Source organism: Cebus imitator, unplaced genomic scaffold (genome assembly GCF_001604975.1).
Source record: "Cebus imitator isolate Cc_AM_T3 unplaced genomic scaffold, Cebus_imitator-1.0 Scaffold843, whole genome shotgun sequence".
NCBI classification, from domain to species: domain Eukaryota; kingdom Metazoa; phylum Chordata; class Mammalia; order Primates; family Cebidae; genus Cebus; species Cebus imitator.
This window is the reverse complement of record NW_016108158.1, coordinates 212,756-234,203: the sequence shown is the minus strand read 5'-3', so window position 1 is coordinate 234,203 and position 21,448 is coordinate 212,756. Positions and strand designations below refer to the sequence as shown.

Genomic DNA, 21,448 nt, shown 5'->3' with positions numbered 1-21,448 from the left:
TGTGTGTGTGGTGTGTGTGTGTGTGCGTGGTGTGTGTGTGTGCGTGGTGTGTGTGTGGTGTGTGTGTGTGTGTTTGTGTGTGTGTGCGCGCGCAGGGCCGTTGCGCTGCAGGTGCCCACGCGGTCGCTATGTGGGGCGGGGGGACCCTGGCAGGCACCCTCTCTCTATATACAGTCGGTGGCACAGAACCAGCCCCCGCACCAAGGGCGAGGGCGGCCCCGACTCAGAGGCACACGCAGCCTCGCGGGTGCCGGCGATGCCCTGTGGTCACACCTGGGTGGTGTTTTCTTGGTGGTGACTCATCAGCCGCGTGTTCTTTGGCCTGTTACCCTCCAGTCACAGAAGTCCTTAGGAAGGCACTGATGGTAGAGCCGCCGGGGCGTGCACGGCAGGAGGCTGGCGCGGCCCTTTTTGCCTCGAGGGGTGTCTGTCCTCGGCCTCACGTTCCCCTCCGTAGCCCCTGGCCCGCCAGCACCGATGGAAGGTGGCAGCCGTTTCGCAGCTCTTTGCCCTCCTTTCCTGACTCCTCTGCCCACCGCCTTCCATGACAGGGCATTCACAGAAGGGGGCAGCGGGGCCACTGGCGGTGAGGGTCCAGCCCCTTCAGGGAGGGCCACCTCCTTCTGCCCTCCTGAGGCTGTCTCTCTTCTTGTTCGGGGAGCCCCGCAGGTCCTGCCATGAGGCTGCTTGAAGTTTCTCATCCCTTTAGTGTGAGTTTATTAGTTACATCTTCTAAAGGCTTGATTCTTAAGGAGTTTCGCATCCAGTTAGGAGGAACCGCTTGGTTATTATCATGATGATAAATATCACTTAGAATTAGGTCACCCTGAAAGACTCTTGAGGTCACTAGCAGTCCCTGGCAGGGTTAATTATTTGGGGGGTGACCCAGGTGAGCCAGGCTTCAGGTGCAGACGCCTGACATCCTTCAGTCACGAGAAGGAAGAGAGTGTTGGGATGGCCATCCTTCCTCAGGCTCAGACACACTCACTGGCAGTGGTGACAGTCGGGTCCATCTTGAAGTCAGTCTTCCTGGCCCACAGCATCAGCCTCTGTCGCCAGACGTGGACCCTGGGTGCCTGTGAGGGTCAGTCTCTGTGCCAGGGCCCAGATTTGCTTCTGAGCGGGAGGAAGGAGAGAGGACCAGAGAGAGGCCTGTGAACTGGTAGGTCCTGGAGGCATCGTGGAAGTGGGAAGAGGTTGAGGGCTGGGTGTCAGGATGAAGGGAATTGCCGGCTGTAAGATGTGAAGTGACGAGAAACAGAGTCACAAAGAGGGCAAGTCACCAGGAAGGTGGATGTCTTGGCCCCAAAATGTCTGCAGCCCAGAAGATGCTCATCTCTTAGCCTCCCCCTTGCCCCCGAAGGCTGGATGTGGGCGTCACTGGGCTGGCAGAAGGGTGGGTGGGTGTTCCAGGCAACTTGGGCATCTTCCCAGGAGGGAGCGTGGGGGCCCAGGGCCAAGCGCTGTCTTTTCGGTGGGATTCTCTCCCCATGGCTGTGACTTGCTTTGACAAGCGGAGGGGAAACTCATCCATGGAGTGAAGTGTGCAAAGCCACTTGGGGAAAGGCTAAAATAACCTTGTTGCAATATTTCAGACGGACGTAATGCACCAGAACATTTACGACTACATCCACGTGGACGACCGCCAGGACTTCCGCCGGCAGCTGCACTGGGCCATGGACCCTCCCCAGGTGGTGTTTGGGCAGCCCCTGCCCTCAGAGACAGGTGGGTCAGCAAAACCGAGAACAGGTCACATAGCACGTTGATGCCTCTGGAAAATGTCCTGGTGCACCTTCTTGGTGTGCGCTGCCTTCCACGTTGACCTTAGCGCCGAATCTCACCTTTCTTCAGAGACCTCCTCCCATGTCCCTCCCGTCCTCTGGTTGGGCCGCCACCAGCTGTGTGTGGCTCATGAGTGCTTCACTCCTGGTTGCTTTCCTGCCCTCTTCTGAGCTTGAGGTCACCGCCATTCTTGCCGCCTCGCCGTGAGCTGCAGTCCTGGCCTCTTGTTTTGCTAACTCCCCTCAAGTCTCATGTCTGCCAGGAAGTTTCTTTGATTCATGCTAGATTTATCCAAAAAAAGCCCCTGAAAGTTTGTTGCTGTTCAGTCAGTTGCCCCTTTTTACAGAGACCCCCTGCACAGGGCTTGCCCCCCGCTACCCCGTGGCCCCAGCTGGTAAGATGAGCCCTGCAGGCGTGGGGCTCTGCGGAGATGGCGTCTGCCCAGGGGTCCTGTGCAGAGGGTGGCTCCCTGGTCCTCACACAGATCCACAGAGGCCTAAAATAATTCACGGAAGTTTCCATCACAGCCTCATGGGACAGCAGATTTACCTTAAAACAGCAGAGCCGGGCACCGACGACATGCAGACCCTTTCATAAAGCTAAAAACAAGCAAGATGAAACCATTGGTGGATCGTCATACATGCACATGTACTAAAAACAATGTTTTTAAAGGCAAAGGATGATGAAGGCAAACTCTGTCCGAGTGACGTCTGGAGGGATGCTGGGGGCAGGAGGGAGGGGTGCGCAGCAATAGGGTTTCCACCACCTTGGCAGGAGAACCATGGCGTGTTTGCCGCTCGTTTGGCCCCCTGCACTTTGGCTTCTGCCACCACTACGCTCCTTGACCCCTGTGGCCTACAGGAGATGACGCCGTCCTGGGGAGGCTGCTCAGGGCCCAGGAGTGGGGTGCAGGTGTGCCCACCGAGTACTCGGCGTTCCTGACCCGCTGCTTCGTCTGCCGTGTGCGCTGCCTGCTAGACAGCACCTCAGGCTTCCTGGTGAGTGCATGGGTCCCTGGCAGGAGGCTCCTGACATCTGGGGTGCGTTCCACCCTGGTATGGAAGGAAACAGGGCGAGAGGAGGTGGGGGCATTAACCCACACGTCCCTGGTGGAGAGGTGAGGGCTGGGCAGACAGCGTGTGGCCTTGACGCCTCTGGGCGTACGAGGGGATGCCTGATGAGTCACCCGTGAGGCCTGCTGTGGTGGGCGAGCCAGGTCGATGAAAATGTAAAACTCTGCAGTAGGTTTATACTCTAGCTGTACCTTTATTTAAAACTTATTAAAATATCTTTTAAAATGTGCCCTATGTAGGCTGGGCACGGTGGCTCAACACCTGTAATCCCAGCACTTTGGGAGGCCAAGGTGGGCGGATCTTGAGGTCAGGAGTTCGAGAGCAGCCTGACCAACATGGTGAAACTCTGTACTAAAAATGCAAAAATTATCTGGGCATGGTGGTACGTGCCTGTAATCCCAGCTACTCTGGAGGCTAAAGCAGGAGAATAGTTTGAACCTGGGGTGGCAGAGGTTACAGTGAGCTGAGATCGAGCCACCGCACTCCAGCCTGGGCGACAGAGTGAGACTCTGTCTCAAAAAAAAAAAAAAAAAAAAAAAAAAAAAAAAAAAAAAAAAAAAAAAAAAAAAAAAAAAAAAAAAAAAAAAAAAAAAAAAAAAAAAAAAAAAAAAAATGAGCCTCCAGCTGTGGCTGGTGTGAGTGGCTGAGCCCACAGCTTCTGCTGAGCTTTTTGGTTTTACCCTCTTCTTTTGCAAACAGATACTTGCGATTTTTGCTTCTGCTATTTGACCATTTCCTCTTCTAGCTCCTCAATGAATTAGAGAAGTCATCCCCCTCAGACATGTCAGGGCAAAGACTTCCCACCCTGTCCCAGACCTCTGCCCACCTCTCGGACCCCTGAGGCGTCTGCCTCTCTACAGCCCCTATGCCCTGGTTCACAGCAGTCAGGCCCAGGTCACAGCCCCTGAGAGCCCCAGTGGTGGCCTCTGCTGTACTCCTGGCTGCAATTCAATGCCACAAGGCCCTCTGACCTCAGCACCCTAGCAGGGCAGGCCCCTTGGGCTCAGCTTTCCACCCATTTGTGGACCCATGATGTCCTGGGGACCTCGGGTGCAGACCATCCCCACGGCAGAGGCACCTGTGGGTCTGCATGTTTTTGTGTCTTTCCCACCCACTGGGCACCTTGTGGAAGGACCAGCTCTCCGCAGGCCCCAGGTCCATTACCACACACACGCCCCAGGGTGCAGCTTTTATTTATAAAGGTAGATAGTGACAATAAAGGCTTTAATTTTGGTATTTTGTTCTAAATTTTGTGGACATTAAGATACTTTTATTGGCTATGGACTGTTCTTCATTTAAAAAAATTATATAGCCAATTATTGGTTAATTAAAAAATCTTATTTCTAGATGACACAAAATTGGAAGGATTTTACTGTGCAGCTGCTGAAATATAGCCACACCAAGACCCTGCACAACCCCACAGCTCTTCCCAGCTTTAACCCTGAGTGGTACAGGCTGGGCAAAGCAGGTGTCATGGGAACTCCCTCATGCCACCCACAGGGCCAACTGTGAAAATGCTAGTTTTGAGATTCGGTTGAAGTTTACTTGGGAGCTTGAAATCAGCCACGTTGGGAATATTTATACTAAAGAAATTGGCAAACACTGCTTATCGGGGAATTTTCCCCCTGGAGAGCTAGGTGTTAAACATTTCCCAACACACTCCTGCCTTGAATCCCTCATACCAATTGTGTGACTGCTACGTAGTAGGTGTTTATTACTTGTTTAATAAATCCATGGACATATGGAAAGATGAATGGGTGGGTGGATGGATGGATGGACAGATGGAAGGATGGATGAATGGATGGATGGATGGTTGGATAGATGGGAAGATCAGTGGATGGATGGACAGATGGATGAGTGGATGGATGTATGGGAAGATGATGGATGGATGGATCGATGGGAAGGTGGATGGATGAATGGAAAGATGGATAGATGGACAGATAGGTGGATGGACAGATGGATGGGTGAGTGGTTGGATGGGTGGATGGATGGCTAAATAGATGATGGATAGATGGGTGGATGGATGAGAAGATGGATGGATGGAAATATGGATGGATAGATTGGAAGATAACAGATGCATGGAAACACGGATAGATGGATGGGTGGATGGATGAATGGATGGATGGAAACATGGATGGATGGGAAAGTAGATGGATGGGAAGATGATGGATAGAAACATGGATGGATGGGTAGGTGGATGGATAGGTGGGTGGATGGATGCATGGGTGGATGGATAGATGGATGGGAAGATGATGGATGGGTGGGTGGATGGATGGATGAACGGGGGATGGATGGATTGGTGGATGGTTGGATGGGTAGGTGGATAGATGGGAAGGTGGATGGATAGATTCAAAGATGGATAGATGGGTGGGTGGGTGGATGGATGGGTGGGTGGATGGATGGGAAGATGGATGGATGGGTGGGTGGATGGATGGGTGGGCAGATGGATGGGAAGGTAGATGGATAGATGTAAAGATGGATAGATGGGTGGGTGGATGCATGGGAAGGTGGATGGATAGATGGATGGGAAGATGATGGATGGACGGGTGGGTGGATGGATGGATGGATTAATGGGTGGGTGGATGGGTGGGCGGATGGATGGGAAAATGATGGATAGATGGATGGGAAGATGATGGATGGGTGGATGGATGGGATGGATGGATGAAAAGATGGATTGTTGGGTGGATAGGTGGATGGATGGAAAGATAGATGGATGAAAAAAGGATAGAAAGTGACGCCACATTGTGGGGCCACCCTTCCATGGAAGGCAGGAGTACCCTGAATGCCCTTGGCAAATAACTAAATTATACATCAGCTTTTCTTTTGTAGAGAGATATTTTATTTTCCTTTATAACAAACTCCTAGGTTACTTGCTGGCTTTCAAAGTCACACTGTACGCCCTAAATAAATAAAATCAAGTTGTGCCTAAATGTTATTAAAATGAAGGATTAATAATTTGGAAATGGAACATTAAAGCTGAAACAGTGCTCGGAGATCATCCATTCCTGCAGATTCTTGCCAGGGGGTTGGCCAGTGGCCTGACTGTGGGTGGGTGGCAGGCAGGTCCAGCAGGTGCACATTCACGCCCACCTGCGGGGGGGGGGGGAGTGGCGCACACATGAGCATGATTGAGTGCACACGTGGGAACATACCTGTCAATTAGAGGCGATCACAACTCCAGAGAAACCCGCGAATCACCGTGCAGGCCGTGGGGTCACAGCTCGGCAGCTGCAGCTCTGCTGTCCTGAGCCCTCACGGTGAGCTGCCTCCCTGCAATTCCAGCTGCTATGGTGCTCTTGAGCTCTGTGTCCTGTGACCACCTTGCTGGGGCACTTTGTGAACATGCCTTCCTTTCTGTCTTTAAAACACCAGACGATGCAGTTTCAAGGGAAACTAAAATTCCTGTTTGGACAGAAGAAGAAGGCGCCCTCGGGGGCGGTGCTCCCACCGCGGCTGTCGCTGTTCTGCGTTGCGGCCCCAGTTCTCCTCCCCTCCGCAACGGAGATGAAAATGAGGAGCGCACTTCTGAGGGCCAAGCCCAGGGCTGACTCTGCGGCGCCCACGGATGCAAAGTGAGTAAGACTCGCCCTTCACAGCCACGTGGGTGTCTTCTTTCTTCATTTCCAGCCAGTAATAAAATAACAAGTGCTCTGTTTTTAAAGTCATTACACGACCCAGGCAGCAACGATGAGATTAAATGTTTTCAAACTTGTATTTGCAAACTGGCACCAAACGTTGCCTGTTTTGATTCATTCCCAAATCGCCGTTACGGAACCAGTTTCAGAATAAGCACCCTGACCCTGTGTCCTCGAGGGGACGGAAGGTTGGCTGTGGCCTCTGCCTTTCTCCACTGCTCAGCTGCCGCTTCTTCGCACAGTCTGTCCATGGACAAGCAGAGGTTGTTCCTGGCTGCAAGAGATGCCAGATAAATATGTCCCTGGTGGGCAGACGGAGGGTCAGTGGCACAGTTGCCCCTCCAGCTCGTCCTCGTCCCTGGCCAACCCAGTCCTACCCAGTGCTTTCTCAGCCTTTCCAAAATAGAAAACACCCGATTGGTCCTCAACCTTGTTGGTGCTAGGGACCAGTTTCGTGGAAGACAATTTTTCCATGGACTGGGAGTAGGGGGATTGTTTCAGGATGATTCAAGCAGATTTACTTTCTATGCATTTTATTACTGTTTTTGTTACATTGTAATATATAATGAAATAATTATATAGCTCAGCCTAATGTAGAATCAGTGGGAGTCCTGAGCTTGTTTTCCTGCACCTAGGTGGTCCAATTAGCGGGGAGGTGATGAGAGACAGTGACAGATCATCAGGCATTACATTTTCATAAAGAGCTTGAAATCTGGGGCCCGCCCATGCGCAGTTCACGGTAGGGTTCAAGCTCCTGTGGGAATCTAATGCCTCGGCTGAGCTGACGGGAGGCGGTGCCCTGGCCCACCGCTCACCTCCTGCTGTGCAGCTTGTCTCCTGGAGATGACGGATGGTACCAATCTGTGTCATGGGCGTTGGGGACCCCTGCCCTAGGGGATTCGTGCCTGTAGTTTCCTAGATTGCGTTAAGGCTGTCTTGTGTGCTGGGAGAGATGTAAATGCCGTGTATATAGAAACTGTGTATCCCACCTGTAGGGAAGACACCAGTGACGGGCTGGGGCAGCCGGGATGCCAGAGACCCGTCTTCATCTCAGTGACCTGGACCAGTCACTGCTCCTGTCACTGCTTCCTCCTGGGACAGCCTGATGGGGCAGGGCTGAGTGCAGGGCGGAGGGGTGGTCCTGGCTGGCCCTGCACCCTGGCCCTCAGCTCCCTGAGGCCCTTGGCTGCTGGCCAGGTGCTCCTGCTCTGTGACAGAGACACCTGGCTTGTCCTCTTCAGCCTCTCAGCACGGCACCCAGGCCTGGTAACGAAGACACCCAACTTGTCCTCCTCCGCCCCTCTGTGCTGCGATCCTGCAGCTGCTCTTGGGCAGCCCACTTTGTTCATGGCCTCCCCGCTCTGTGGGCAGCAAATACTGAGATGGAAGGAAATCTTAGCTCCGCATCCCAGTGGGAATCTCCGCCATAGCACCCAGGAGTGACTGGCTGAGGCTGCACAAACCCGCAACACACAAAACATTGCTGGGTTCAGACAGAGCCTCGAGAGCAGATTCATCCTGGTGTGATTTGAATCTCACTGCCTGGCACTGCCACCGTCCTATCTTGGCCGAGTGCGCTCTGCTCTGTTTACCTTGCCCCCGGTTCTGGTTTCCAGATATTTCCTAATTTCTACGCTTCTCCTCTGTGCATGGCCAGCGCTGGGGGCACGTTTGCAGTAGGGGGAGCAGTGTGGACTGCGGGAGATGTCCCCACCCTGTTTTGAGAGCTGCCTTTACTGATGCGCCAGCTGCCGCAGGCACCTTAGGGCGATTCTAAGTTGCAGTGATGTGGGTTGCCTTGTTGTCTGACTTTGGATTCTACCTGCGTTCCTTAACTTTTGTTAGTATTAAATTTCATTCTTTTAGATGCAATCTTGATTGACCTTGTCAGAATCCAGGCTCCTGAGCATTTGAGATCTGGGGCTCAGCAGCACCCACCACACTGCTGTCCCTCCCGTTCCTGGCACCTTTGGCAGGCCAGTGCGCCCTCTGTATTCACACCCCTGCCTTCTGTGGGAACGCCAGGACCTGCTGCTGAGCCCCTCTGCCCATCAGATCCCAGAGATTCTGGGAGACCCCGTCACACACCTGCTGACTTCCAGATGCAGAGGATGTGGCTGGGGGCCCTTTCACCCCAAGGGGCTGCAGAGGAGGACCTTGGAGGCTCGGGACCCCTGCTCAGTGTCCAGGGCTGACCGAAGGCCCCAAGGGCACCTTGCCAGCACTCACAGCACTCTCCGCTGTGGGCGTGACGTCCATCCTCACCTTTGGCCTCTTTAAGATAACCATTTACGCAGCTCTCCAGCCTGGCGGCAGCAGCGGCAATTTGAAGGCTTTCAATGCCGTGTTGGTTTCCGCCTTCGTTACTCATTTCTGCTCATGAGCGGCCTCTGCCTGGGCCCTGACAGCCCCACCTCACTGCTGCTGTCTGAGGGAGGACAGAGGGCAGCTTCGGGGACGGCCGGGACACGAGCCAGCCTGCCGAGGCCCACAGATCTCCGGAAGGTTTTTTGTTTGTTTTGAGATGGAGTCTTGCTGTGTAGTCCAGGCTGGAGTGCAGTGGCACAATCTCGGCTCACTGCAACCTCCGCCTCCTGGGTTCAAGTGATTCTCCTGTCTTAGCCTCCCGAATAGCTGGGACTCCAGGTGCATGCCACCACACCTGGCTAATTTTTTGGATTTTCAGTAGAAATGGGGTTTTATCATGTTATCCAGGATGGTCCTGATCTCCTGACTTCATGATCTACCTGCCTCAGCCTCCCAAAGTGCTGAGAGTACAGGCATGAGCCACCACACGTGGCCTCTGGAAGGTTTTCAATTAAATTTATGTAACTTCTTAATTTAAAGGATGGAAATGTAAAGTGCAGGGGAGAAACACAGAATTCTAAAGGGAAAAGAAGTGAATGCGACACCGACACACAGAAAGCTCGGGGTCCCCGCAGGGCTCTGGCCCAGGTCCTCCTGCACCTGCAGGAACCACACAAATCCTGGACCGCTGTTTACCTGGCTTGGTCTTTATATCGAAGGTGCACACTGCGAGCCTGGTCTTCCCTGTGAGTTCCCAGCCCTAGAAGCAGACGGGACGAAGCCCCCTGGTGTCAGAGCCGGGCAGGGTAGGCCTGGCCCCACCGCACCTTGCATGCCCACAGCCCTGTTCTGGTCGTCCCGGGGTGGAGCCCAGGTGTGCAGTCACAAGCACAGGTGTGGGGCCGCGGGTCACAGCTCTCTTCCGGCAGCCTGGACTCCCAGCCCCCTGTGGGGTCATGAGGGCGGGGTGGAGCGCAAGGCACATAGAGCTGGCACACAACTTCAGCTCGACACACACGTTATTAAAACTCAGAAGGGAGAAGAAAACTTGCCAAGCCAAGAATGCTGGCTCCCACCCACCCAAGGCTTCTGGAATTTTCACCACCGTGCTCCGAGCTGGATTCAGAAGCCAGCTTCCAGGATACACCCTGCGGTCCGCCAGCCCTCAGCACCACAGTGGTATAAGATGCAAGGTGCACGCCGCAGAACCAGAGCCCCGAGGCAGTGGCAGCAGCCGCCGTGGCCCCCATGACCTCTGGCGGCCCCCAGCAGCCACCCAGTCTCCCACAGCTTTTCCCACAGGGGTTTTGTGACATGATCTTGATCCCGCTGTTCCTGAAGCCCATTCTGTGAATTCCTCTGCTCACTGTAATTCACCGGGACCCCACATCAACACACCCTGTGCCTTGCAGCCATACACTGACACACATGGGGCACGGTGAGTCTTGTGCTGGACACGGCTCCTGCCCAGACTTTGGTCCTGGCCCTCCTGGAGGTGCCCAGAGTACAGAGAGAAGGGCAGCTCGTGGGCGTGGCCGGGGGGCCAGTCAGTTGGGCTTGAACCCAACTCTGGCACCCGCTGGTGGGGCAGCGCCACTTGACGCTTCTCTTTTGAAAAACAAAAGGAAATAGAATGTACCAGGGTGAGCTGTTAGGATTTCAGATTCGGATCACCGTGATGTGTATGTGGGCACACACACATTTCCAACGTGAGCTGGTCCTCACAACCTCAGTGTTCACTTCTTAGAGCACAACTACCTGGAGTCAGGAGACTGGACTGCATTTTCTTTCTGGCTTTCCAGGAAACGACATCAGCTCTAAAAATCATCTATGACTTTATCCTTGTACTTTCTGAAGCAAATTCATGAGCCCTTCATTGGCCTGAAAAGTGACATGATTTTCAGTAAATCTATAACTGAGAAAATAACTTTCCAGGCTATAAAGAATTAAACAAGAGTGAGTTATTTCTGTCTTCACCGCTTGGGTGTGACAGCAATACCTGTCATTATTAATTTCTACCTTCGATGCATGTTTAATCCACACGTCATCTTGCTGTTATCTGTGTTCTTCACAGAGTAAAAGCCACCACGAGTCTGTGCGAATCGGAACTGCATGGAAAACCCAATTACTCAGCAGGTACTTAGAACATTTCTGTCTGATCTTTTCCACATGGGTAAAATGTGTTTCTGCTTCTTGGAGAGCTTCCCTGCCCGGTGGAGTTGTGCCATATTCCATGGAAAAGCCATTTTGCAGACTCGATGTCTGTCCTGCTGTGGACAAGCACTGGTCCTGGGCTCTGATGTGTGCATTTCTAAGCAGCCCAATGGGTCCTGCCTTGCTGAGAACACGCAGCGGTCGTCCAGGAGCTCCTCAGCTCACACGGTGACGGCCTCCCCCCCCAAACCCCAACAGGAAGGAGCAGCAGAGAAAGCAGCATTTTGGTGCTCAGGGAACAGACTGACACTGGCCGATGGGCACAGGTTCCCACCAGAGCCCCATGCCTGTGCCTCCGGGGCAGCCCTGACCTTGTCCTCGACCCCAAGGGGACCTCAAGGTAAGTGGTGCTAGGCAGCACCCCCCCAGCCCCGGCAGCTTCCTAGGTCACTGTGGAGGCCCAAAGTAAGGGGTGGGAGGACCGATTACAAAGGGAAAAAGACGATGGCAGCCTTGACCACCATGCGAGCCACAGCTGACCCTGCTCCCTGTGGAGCTGTGCACACAGCTTCCCGGCTGGAAGTCATGCGTGTCGCTGGGGACTGACCCCAGGGAGCAGTAGTCCAGGGATGTTGGGGCTGAGGATGCCCCGTGGGCTCTGGCCGAGCTGCCCGGGCTCTGGGACCAGCCCTCACCTGTCGCCTAGAACCTGGGTCACCCGGCTCCATCCTGAGCTTGCCTTTGCTCAGTCCTGTCTCCTCCCCCTCCCTCTCCAGGGCCTGCCTGCTGCCCAGGTGGGCCTCCCCCCTTTCCTGACCAGCCCAGCTGTGCACCGCAGGCCCCTCCCCACCTTCCAGGTCACTGTCTCACAGTCACACAGTGCCAGTCCTAATGTCATGCAGCGTCCAGTTGGTCAGCAAGAGAGCCTGGCCACAGAAACTGCTGGACACGGTGCTTTCTGCTTTGCAGTTCCATGGGGCCATTTGCACAGCCCCCTCCCCCCACCCAGAGCTACTGACTCGTGCGGCTGACACCGCACAGGCGGCCTAGGCCTCACAGGGACCCCTCCCTGAAGCCTGTGCCCTTCCCCACCCTGGGCCCTCCTCACTCTCCCCAGGCACATGGAGCAGGGGTGGGGGGTGCTGGCACGGCCTCCTGGGCTGCTGGGTGGGTTAGAGGGGACGGTGCGGTGTGGGGTCGCTGTAGCAGCCCCAGCAGATTTGGCATCGTCCTAATGTAGTAGCCTCCCTTAGAGACCCCCACCCAAGGTGGCCAGACCTAGTATTTTCAGCCACTGTCAAATGGGCATCTTTTCTCTGCAGGGACAGGGAGGAGGAGCAGCAGAGGGTGCTGAGCAGGGCCTCTGGAGCTACAGGGCGGAGGGAGATGCCGGGACCAGCAAAGCCCCTGCCCTGGGCGGCAGGAAGGCGCAGTGAGGATGGTGCCCGGCCGAAGCTGCAGCCCAGCCAGAGTGGCCTACTCTCCCTGCGCCCCACGTCCCACGGCTCCTGCCTGCCCTACCCGTGTGTCCAGGGCACTTTCAATGCCAGTGGCTCGGGCACATTCAGGAACTTGCCCATCTCTCAGCCGCCGAGCCCATCCCCCAGTGCCCACGCCATCCGGACCAGCAGAGCCTCACGGGATGTCAGTGAGGACCAGGTGCACCCTCCCCTCTGCCACTTTGCCCAGGGGAGCCTGCAGCACCCTCAGCCTGAAGCTCAGCGTTTGGCCTCGAGGGGCTATCCCACAGAGGACATGAAGCTTCGAGGCGTGCAGATGCCTCCAGGGGGCCTGTGCCGCCCGACGCTGCTGCTAGATGTGCCCATCAAGATGGAGAAGGACTCTGGGTCTGAAGGTGCTGCCCATGGCTGCGTGCCCAGCCAGGTGTGGGGACTGGGGGCCGGGGACAGGAGCCGTCCGGTCACCTTCCCTACCAGGATGCCCCTGAAGACAGAGCCAGACTCCCTGCACCAGGTCTATACTGCACACCTCGGGCATGGCGTCCTGGGGGCTCAGCCCCAGGGCAGGGCCACTGCAGGGCGCAGCAGGGAGCTGGCCCCTTTCCACCCTGCGCACTGCACGCGCCTGGAACCCACGCACAGCCTTCCCCAGCTGGAGCCTCCCCACCAGCTCTGCACGCGGGGCCGAGGCGAATCATCCTCTCTGCCGCACTGCGCCTGCAGAGCTGCTGAGGCCGCCCCTGTGGTCAAGCGCGAGCCGCTGGACTCACCCCAGTGGGCCACTTACAGCCAGGGAAGGGTGCCTGGGATGTTTCCCAAAAGTGCCTTGGCGATGCTGGTCCCACCCCAAGCCTCAGAGTGCACATTCCTGCCATAGCGCGGTGACCGCCGTCCAAGCTCAGATGCGCCAGTGGCTGGGCTGCCCCCTGCACCTGGTCAGGCCAGACACCTTCCTAAGAAATGCTCTGCAGAGCTGCACATGCGCAGTCCCCTCGTCTGTGTGCAGCGTATGCAGCAGCGTATCCCAAATTTTATAAAATATTTCAGCCATTCTTAAATGCGAACTGGCCTTAAGTCTACTCAGGCATGACAGCATTTCTCTTTGAGGAATTAAAATCTTTAATAAAGCGATCACGGCTGGACAGCGTCATGCCCGAGCGGCAGGGAGCACCGTCCCACTGCTGCCAAGTCCACAGTCAGGGAAGCTGTGGGGGGCACTTCTAGCTCGGCCCTTTCTGACCACCTGCAGCTTCCGGCCTGTGCTATGCAGGCAGTGTCAGCCCATCGCTGCAGTGCACTGCAGAGGCCAGCACCCGGCAAATTAGAAATACACCTCGCGGAGAAAGGGGCTGTGAGCCCACTCACGGAGGAATCTAGAATGCTCCAGGCAGCAGAGGCTGGCAGTGCTGGGTCCCACACTGCCCCACGTTGTGCGGCAGGTGCTCCGTGGCACCAGGACAGAGACTGAGGCCAGGTGTGGACTAGAAATGGACAGGGTAACACCTGTGCCTTCTGGACATCTCCCGTGTTCTTAGTGGGTCTCTGCGGATGGTCTTACTAATCTGCCTCTTGGTACATCATGTAATACAGAGTTCAAGACCTGAGTCTGGAAGTACAAAGAAACACACAATGTAGAGAAAAGACATAGGTGACTGCGCTGTCTGTGGGGTTTTTCTCCCTGTCTGGCTGTCTCTATAGTTCACTCAGATGAGGGTTCCCACGGCCATTCTTGGAGAATAATTACGGACAAGTATTAATAGCATTAAAACAGCTGTAAAGGCAATATATTCTGAGGATAGGAAATCTGGATACAAAAGCAGTCAGAAAGTGAAGGTCACCGGTCCACCAGCCTGAGATAAATTACAGCTGATGGTACAGTTCAGGCTGCTTCCACGCTGCACCCCGCTGGTGCAGGCATCATATCAGGGTGTAGAAGTCACCACCAAGCAGGAGGAAGCCGTGGCACGAGGCCCCTCTCCTCAGGGACGTCAGCTCCACTGGGAGAGCCCTCGGGGTAAGGGACCCACCAGCCCATCGCACTGTGCATTCTGCCTCCTGCGTGGACTCCCCCCCTTGTTGGTGGCTTTGGAGTGTCAGTGTTTAGCCCCTGGTTTAATGGTGAAGCCATTTGTTAAATGCACCTTCACTTTGTCAAAACCCAGGTTTGGTTGGTGGGACTAGGTTTTCTGCCCATTGCCAGTTACCTGCACCCCTCAGCAGCCTGGTTCTGGGAGAGTTTCCCCCACGTGGCAGGGATAGGGATAAGACTCTCTTCCCAGAACTGAAAGAGGAAGGCCAACCACTGGAGCCCAGAGTCACAGATCCAACGTGGCCTCCTGTGACTCCCAAGCCCTGCCAAGGGGCCACTCTGCTTAGCCACAGGGTGCCTTTCGAAAGGTGACCTTGGTGCTGTGCTGTTGTGGGCATGAGATGTGCTCATGGCATTCCACTTCCATCTCCCCCTTACATGATGCCTAGACTCACAATGGGGACAGAGCTACCCAGGGGCCAGCCATAGGGTGACCAGCCACCTGAGGGCCAGTCACCTGTGAGGACCAGGCACCCATGAGGACCCCATGTGAGGACCAGCCCCTACTTCCCACCTTGGCCCCTCACTGCACAGAGCCCTCTTTATTCATTTCTCATACTGAGCATGGCACACCTCTGGTCTCTGGGCATTTATGGCTTTAAGACCAGGATGGTATTTCAGAAGCTTCCCACTTCCTTCCTATTCTAACCAAGTGCCCAATTCTTTTCCTGATCATGAAAAGACCCTTAATAATTAGACCCGCAGGCCAGGCGCAATGCCTCATGCCTATAATCCCAGCACTTTGAGAGGCTGAGGTGGGAGGATCACTTAAGCTCAGGAGTTCAGGACCAGCCTGGGCAACATAGCAATAACTTGTCTCACAAAAAATAATTAAAAATCAGATGTGCCGTATCCCTGAAAACGTATCGATCAACACGCATGTTCCACTCCTGGGTTCCCTGTCCTGAGGGCTGGAGCTCAACCCTCAGCAGCTCCCTTCAGCCCGGGTGCTGCCTGGGTCCCGAGTGGCAGCTGCCCTTCCAAGTCTCAGGGCTGAGGTGGGCAGGGAGCTCAGTGACTGACAGTCTTCCATGTGTATCACAGGGCTCGAGTGTCCTGGAACCAATGGCTGTCACTGGGCGAAACACCAGGCCCCAAAGATGGAATCAGACGTGGCTTTGCATTTGCCGACTGTAGCCAGGGCCCTCAGTGCTGTCAGAGCAGCACAGACGGCAGCCCCTGCCCAGGAGGCTCCTTCACCACGTCCTGCCTTGCACCTCCCAGACCTTCAGACACACCCCCATCCAAGGCCCTCCCGGTGACAGATTGCATAGCCGTGGCTGCTGTGCAGCCCATGCTGTGTTGACGCTGCGCTCTGCACACAGGTGTCAGCTCTGTAGGTTTTGTGGTGTGGGGACCCCACAGGAGGCTGTGGCTCTGAGTGCCTGGGGCCAGCAGGGTGTCCAACGTCCCTTCCTCAGTGGCAACAAAAACTCCCTGTCAGCACTTTTGTTATTTTATAGCCACATCCCTCTTGGAAAACTGGGGAAGATAATAGAACATAGAAGGTGCGGATGTGGTCATTTCTCTTGTTGGCACTAATTACAGGTTCATGTTTTTCTGTTTATGTAGCTTTTGCCTACTGCTGAAAAAGTTTTAAAGTCAAGTGTAATGTGGGAATGGGATGGAAGGGAGGTGACAAATACAGCTTATATTTTATATTGTCGCAGTTTCTACTGGAAGAAAAAAGTTTTCAATACCTAGACTAACTTGTTGAATTTTTAAAACTTTTGCACTATAAATGCAGCTTTCTCTACTGCTTTCTCAGTGCCTTTAGAAAGCTTTCAAATACTTTTTGTACTGTGGTTTGTATTAAATATCAATATTGATATAAAATATATGACATGCTAGTACATGTTTAACATATTGAAATGTCTGCATTTTCCTAATGAAGTCACTTTATTTCCTTTAAAGGGTGTGCTGGTTAATTTACATTCTAAAGCAGCCTTTCACCACTAAATAGAAGGCAGCAATAAAAATAAAAACTCTAGAGCTACAAGCCTCCTGAAGGAGGAGGAAGTGCCTGCCGTTTCCCTGCTGCCGCCCAGTGGCACTGCTTCTAGAGACGGTCTGGGCCCCTCTTCCCTGTCACTGAGGGTTAGGGACCCTACCAGGTGCTCTCGGGACGCCCCAGACCTGACCCGTGAAGTGAGGAAGGTAGGGCTGAGGGCATTGTGGGTCGGGGTCAGGTGGCGCCCACCCTGCCTGGGACAGGGCCTGCATGACAGGCCCATGGGAAGGGGGTGAGGGGTCACTGGCCCAGGCAAATTGTGGCCAGACACCCCCCCTACTCCCCCAATGCCATCAAAAAAGTGCTGGGGCCTCCTCAAGCACAGATGGCAGCCCAAGGCCCAGGGAACTGAGCTTCTGTTTCCTCTCAGGCACCTTCAGAGAGTCCTAGCAGCCCCTGCCAGGCCTCCTTTGCACCTGCAGATGGTCAGCAAACCTGTCCCGGTCACTGGTGTAAGACTCCCATGTCCTCCCCGGGGACCAGGCCAGCCCTCCCATCTGTGGCTCCATACCCTCCCCCCATGCCCTCTCCTCAGGCAGACGGAGTTCCCACATTTTCACTCCTCACCCCCAGTCTGGCTTCTGCTGAGTGAGCCTGTGTGGAGTTAGGATGAACACAATTTTTATTTTTTATTTTTTTTGAGATGGAGTATCACTCAGTCGCCCAGACTGGAGTACAGTGGTATGATCTTGGCTCACTGCAGCCTCCACCTCCCAGGTTCAAGTGATTCTCCCACCTCAGCCTCTAGAGTAGCTGAGACTACAGGCATCCACCACCACGTCCAGATAATGTTTGTATTTTTAGTAAAGGCTGGGTTTCACCATGTCGGCCAGGCTGGTCTCAAACTCCTGGCCTCATGTGATCAGCCCACCTCAGCCTCCCAAAGTGCTGGAATCATAGATGGGAGCCTAATTGCTGGATACATGCAATTTCATCTCACTAGGCGCTGCCCAGAAGAGGGGCTTCACCCACTTGGTCTCCCTCCTTCCTCTCTATCTCCCAGGCTGCGACCCTACCCAGCCCTGGCACCTGTGTGGACAGACATTTTCAGTCTTGGGCTTCTGAAGGGATGAAACGGCAGTTTTATGTGTGTTTTGTTCATTCAGGAATTTTTAATACCTGTTAAATATCAGGCCCTGCACCAGTGCTGGGGACACATTCAGGAGAAAACACATGCAAACGTCAGTGGTGTCCCAGAGCCGGTGTCTGCAGGTGTGTGCTGTGCGGTGTGTGCCTACATGCAAGGAGAAGGGGTGCAGGCAGCTGAACGTGACTATGAGAACCCTGTCAACTCTGTGACGCAGGGAGGGGCTTTGCAGGTGCACAGAGCTGGGGTTGGGAGTGCCCCAGGTCTTTGGGGCAGTTTTATGCGGGACATATGGAGGGCTGGAGCTGAACGGCGGGTGTGGGAGGCAGCACTGCCACCGTGAGATCTGAGTGACAACACAGCAGGGCGTGGGTGGAGACGCCTTGGTCGTGGCTCAAAGGCTTGAGCTGAGCCCCGTGAGGGGGGTGCGGGGACAAGGTCTCCCTCAGGAAGGCCAAGGGAGGCAGCTCATCCCCCGAGCCAAAGGCTCTGTCTTTACCCATTTCTTGCTGCACTTGTTTGCCCTTTTGGGTTAACTGGCAGGAGTTCCGTTTCTATTCTGGGTAGCAATCTTTTGTCGGTTACAGGTGTTGACAAGGTTTTCCCGCAGTGTGTGGCTTGGTTTCTCACTTGAGGATTTAAAAAATACATCCTATAAGAGTTAAAAACTTCAGGCCGGGCGCGGTGGCTCCCGCCTGTCATCCCAGCACTGTGGGAGGCCGAGGCGGGTGGATCACGAGGTCAAGAGATCGAGACCATCCTGGTCAGCTTGTGGTCAGCATGGTGACTAAAAATACAAAACATCAGCTGGGCATGGTGGCGCGTGCCTGTAATCCCAGCGACTCAGGAGGCTGGGGCAGGAGAATTGCCTGAACCCAGGAGGCGGCGGCTGCGGTGAGCCGAGATCGCGCCATTGCACTCCAGCCTGGGCAACAAGAGCGAAACTCCGTCTCAAAAAAAAAAAAAAAAAAAAAAAAAGTTCAGAACTTCAGTATAGCAAACGTCACGTCACCACAGGCCCAGGAGAGAAGCGCCTCCAGCTCCGATCGTGTTCGTGATGCCTCAGGTGCCCTCCCACGCACGTGGCGCCGTTTCGGCCCCACTCACCCGCGTGCGCGTCACGGGCGCGTGTGCACGCAGGGTCCCCCCCACTCGCCTGCGGTCCCCGCGGCCTGAACCTCCTGCTGCTACGTCCGCAGTGCTGACCTTCACCTGCGCGCTGAAGGTCTGCGGAGGAGCCAGGCCCGGCGTCCGTTCTCCGAGCCGGGCGCGCCGCTGCCTCCCTCCCTCCGGAGTCCGCTCCCGCCCAGGTGGAGGACGGTGCCTCCCGCAAGGTCCCCGGGCCTCCCCGGCCCACCCTGTCGCTGAGGACGCAGCCCCGGAGCACCTGCGCGTGACACCGGAGTCTCCGTCCGCCTCCCGGCCGCCGGGAGCCTCGGCCTCGTCCGCCGTCCCGCTTCGGGACCCGCCGCTCCCTCGCGCCGCCGCCGCCGCCGCCTCGGAGTCCCGCGCTCAGGGCTCGGCTCTCGTCCTTCCGGCGCCGTGACGGAAGCGGAAGTTCCCGCGCGCCGTCCACTTCCGGGCGGGCCTCCTGAGGTGGCGGCGGCGGCGGCGTAGAGGGTGAGGCAGCTGCGGGCCCCGGCGGCCCTCGGCTCCCTGGGCGGTGGTCGCCGTCTTTCATCCTCGCTCTCCCAGTCTCTGGCTTCCGCGGGGGCGCGTAGGGGGAGGCCGGGCCGGGGCTCGGAGGGCGGGGAGGCCGTTCAGCACCCCGTGGTGTATCCCGCTCGGGCGAGGGTCCTCGGCGCAGGTGTCCCCTCGGCGCAGGTGTCCCCCCGGCGGAGGTGTCCCCCAGGCGCAGGTGTCCCCTCGGCGGAGATGTCACCCAGGCGCAGGTGTCCCCTCGGCGGAGATGTCCCCCAGGCGGAGGTGTCCCCCAGGCGCAGGTGTCCCCTCGGCGGAGATGTCCCCCAGGCGCAGGTGTCCCCCCGGCGGAGGTGTCCCCCAGGCGCAGGTGTCCCCCAGGCGCAGGTGTCCCCTCGGCGGAGATGTCCCCCAGGCGCAGGTGTCCCCTCGGCGGAGATGTCACCCAGGCGCAGGTGTCCCCTCGGCGGAGNAGGTGTCCCCTCGGCGGAGATGTCCCCCAGGCGCAGGTGTCCCCTCGGCGGAGATGTCCCCCAGGCGCAGGTGTCCCTCCTGGTAGTGTCCCTCCAGGCACAAGTGTCCTTCTGGTGCAGGTGTCCCTTCTGGCACAGGTGACCTCCCAGTGGAGCTGTCCCCTCAGTGAGGTGTCCCCAGAACAGGTGTTCCCCTCAGCGCAGGTATCCCTTCTGTGAAGTGTCCCCTCGGTGAGGTGCCCCCAGAACAGGTGTTCCCCTCAGCACAGGTGTCCCCTCTGTGAAGTGTCCCCATCACAGATGTTTCCGTCAACACAAATGTCCCCTCTGTGAAGTGTCCCCAGCACAGGTGTTCCCCTCAGCACAGGTGTCCCTTCTGTGAAGTGTCCCCTCGGTGAGGTACCCCTTAGCCCAGGTGTTCCCCTCCAGTGTCCCTCCCGGCAGAGGTGTCTGCCTGGCAGAGGTATCTCCCTGGTGCAGGTGCCCCCCACTTCTTGCTAGGTGTTCCCCTCAGCACAGGTGTCCTCCCGGTGAGGTGCCCCCCCACACCCAGCGTAGTTGTCCCCCTGGGTGCTGATGTTCCCCTCCGTGGGGTGTCCCCCCCTCTGTGGAGAGCCTCACAACTGAGCCAGCACCAGGGGAAGGCAGTCAGAAGGGCCCTAATAGCGGTTGGACCTGGGTCTCTGTTTATAGCCTCCGAGTTCCTCTTTTGCTTCTGTGACCCAGTCTTCAGGCTGGGATGGAAACCCATCCCAGTGGTGTGTTTTTTACCTTCATATTTTCCCTTTTCCCACATGAGTAGCTTTGTTGTGAATCCAAGGTGAGCTCTGCTTCACTAGCTCTCCACCCACATCGCCTTGGCTCCCGGCTGTCCTCTACCCGCTACGTGACAGACTTGACTCCAGCCTTGGGATGGGTCCAGCCACCTCACTGTGCACCAGCAGAATGGCTGGATGTCCACTTCTTGGGCTATTATCCAGCCCTAGAATCAAGATCATACAGGCTTTAATGTCAGTGGAAACGCTGATGTTAATGTCCAAACAAAATAAGAAAGCAAAAGCATGCGCCTCCAAAGTCACATAAGCAGTGGAACCTTCGCTTAAAAAGAAACCCAAAGGGGGAAAAGAACAAAAACTGGAAGGAAAGAAGCCCGGTTGGAGAGAGCTGCCCCTGGATGTTGGGATTTGAAGGGAGCTGCCCCGGGATGTTGGGATTTGAAGGGAGCTGCCCCGGGATGTTGGGATTTCAGGGGAGCTGCCCCTGGATGTTGGGATTTTAGGGGAGTTGCCCCTGGATGTTGGGATTTGAGGGGAGCTGCCCCTGGATGATGGGATTTGAAGGGAGCTGCCCCGGGATGTTGGGATTTCAGGGGAGCTGCCCCTGGATGTTGGGATTTCAGGGGAGCTGCCCCTGGATGTTGGGATTTCAGGGGAGTTGCCCCTGGATGATGGGATTTGAGGGGAGCTGCCCCTGGATGTTGGGATTTGAGGGGAGCTGCCCCGGGATGTTGGGATTTCAGGGGGGCTGCCCCTGGATGTTGGGATTTGAGGGGAACTGCCCCTGGATGGTGGGATTTGAGGGGAGCTGCCCCTGGATGTTGGGATTTGAGGGGAGCTGCCCCGGGATGTTGGGATTTCAGGGGAGCTGCCCCTGGATGTTGGGATGTAAGGGGAACTGCCCCTGGATGTTGGGATTTGAGGGGAGCTGTTTCTGGATGTTGGGATTTGAGGGGAGCT

General features: G+C 55.9%; 2 protein-coding genes across 4 annotated transcripts in view; both read left to right on the top strand.

Annotated features, from left to right (window-relative positions):
* Nucleotides 1-16,366, top strand: part of AHRR (aryl-hydrocarbon receptor repressor) — a gene marked incomplete at its 5' end in the record, with an annotated part of 76,689 nt that extends 60,323 nt beyond the window's left edge. Inside the window, 6 exons of the mRNA XM_017520494.2 lie at nucleotides 1,596-1,725; nucleotides 2,644-2,780; nucleotides 6,228-6,427; nucleotides 10,872-10,933; nucleotides 11,210-11,351; nucleotides 12,274-16,366. Of these exons, the coding sequence (XP_017375983.1) occupies nucleotides 1,596-1,725; nucleotides 2,644-2,780; nucleotides 6,228-6,427; nucleotides 10,872-10,933; nucleotides 11,210-11,351; nucleotides 12,274-13,288 (1,686 nt within the window). The remainder of the gene's footprint in view (nucleotides 1-1,595; nucleotides 1,726-2,643; nucleotides 2,781-6,227; nucleotides 6,428-10,871; nucleotides 10,934-11,209; nucleotides 11,352-12,273) is intronic.
* Nucleotides 16,367-19,119: 2,753 nt separating this feature from the next.
* EXOC3 (exocyst complex component 3) overlaps nucleotides 19,120-21,448 on the top strand; it is a 26,985-nt gene continuing 24,656 nt past the window's right edge. For 2 of the 3 annotated variants that reach the window (XM_017520498.2, XM_017520497.2), the window contains exon 1: nucleotides 19,120-19,218. The gene's annotated coding sequence lies outside the window, so the exon portion shown is untranslated. Of the gene's footprint in view, nucleotides 19,219-19,383; nucleotides 19,406-21,448 lie in introns of those variants that run through there. The other variant, XM_037735571.1, reaches the window with a different exon arrangement.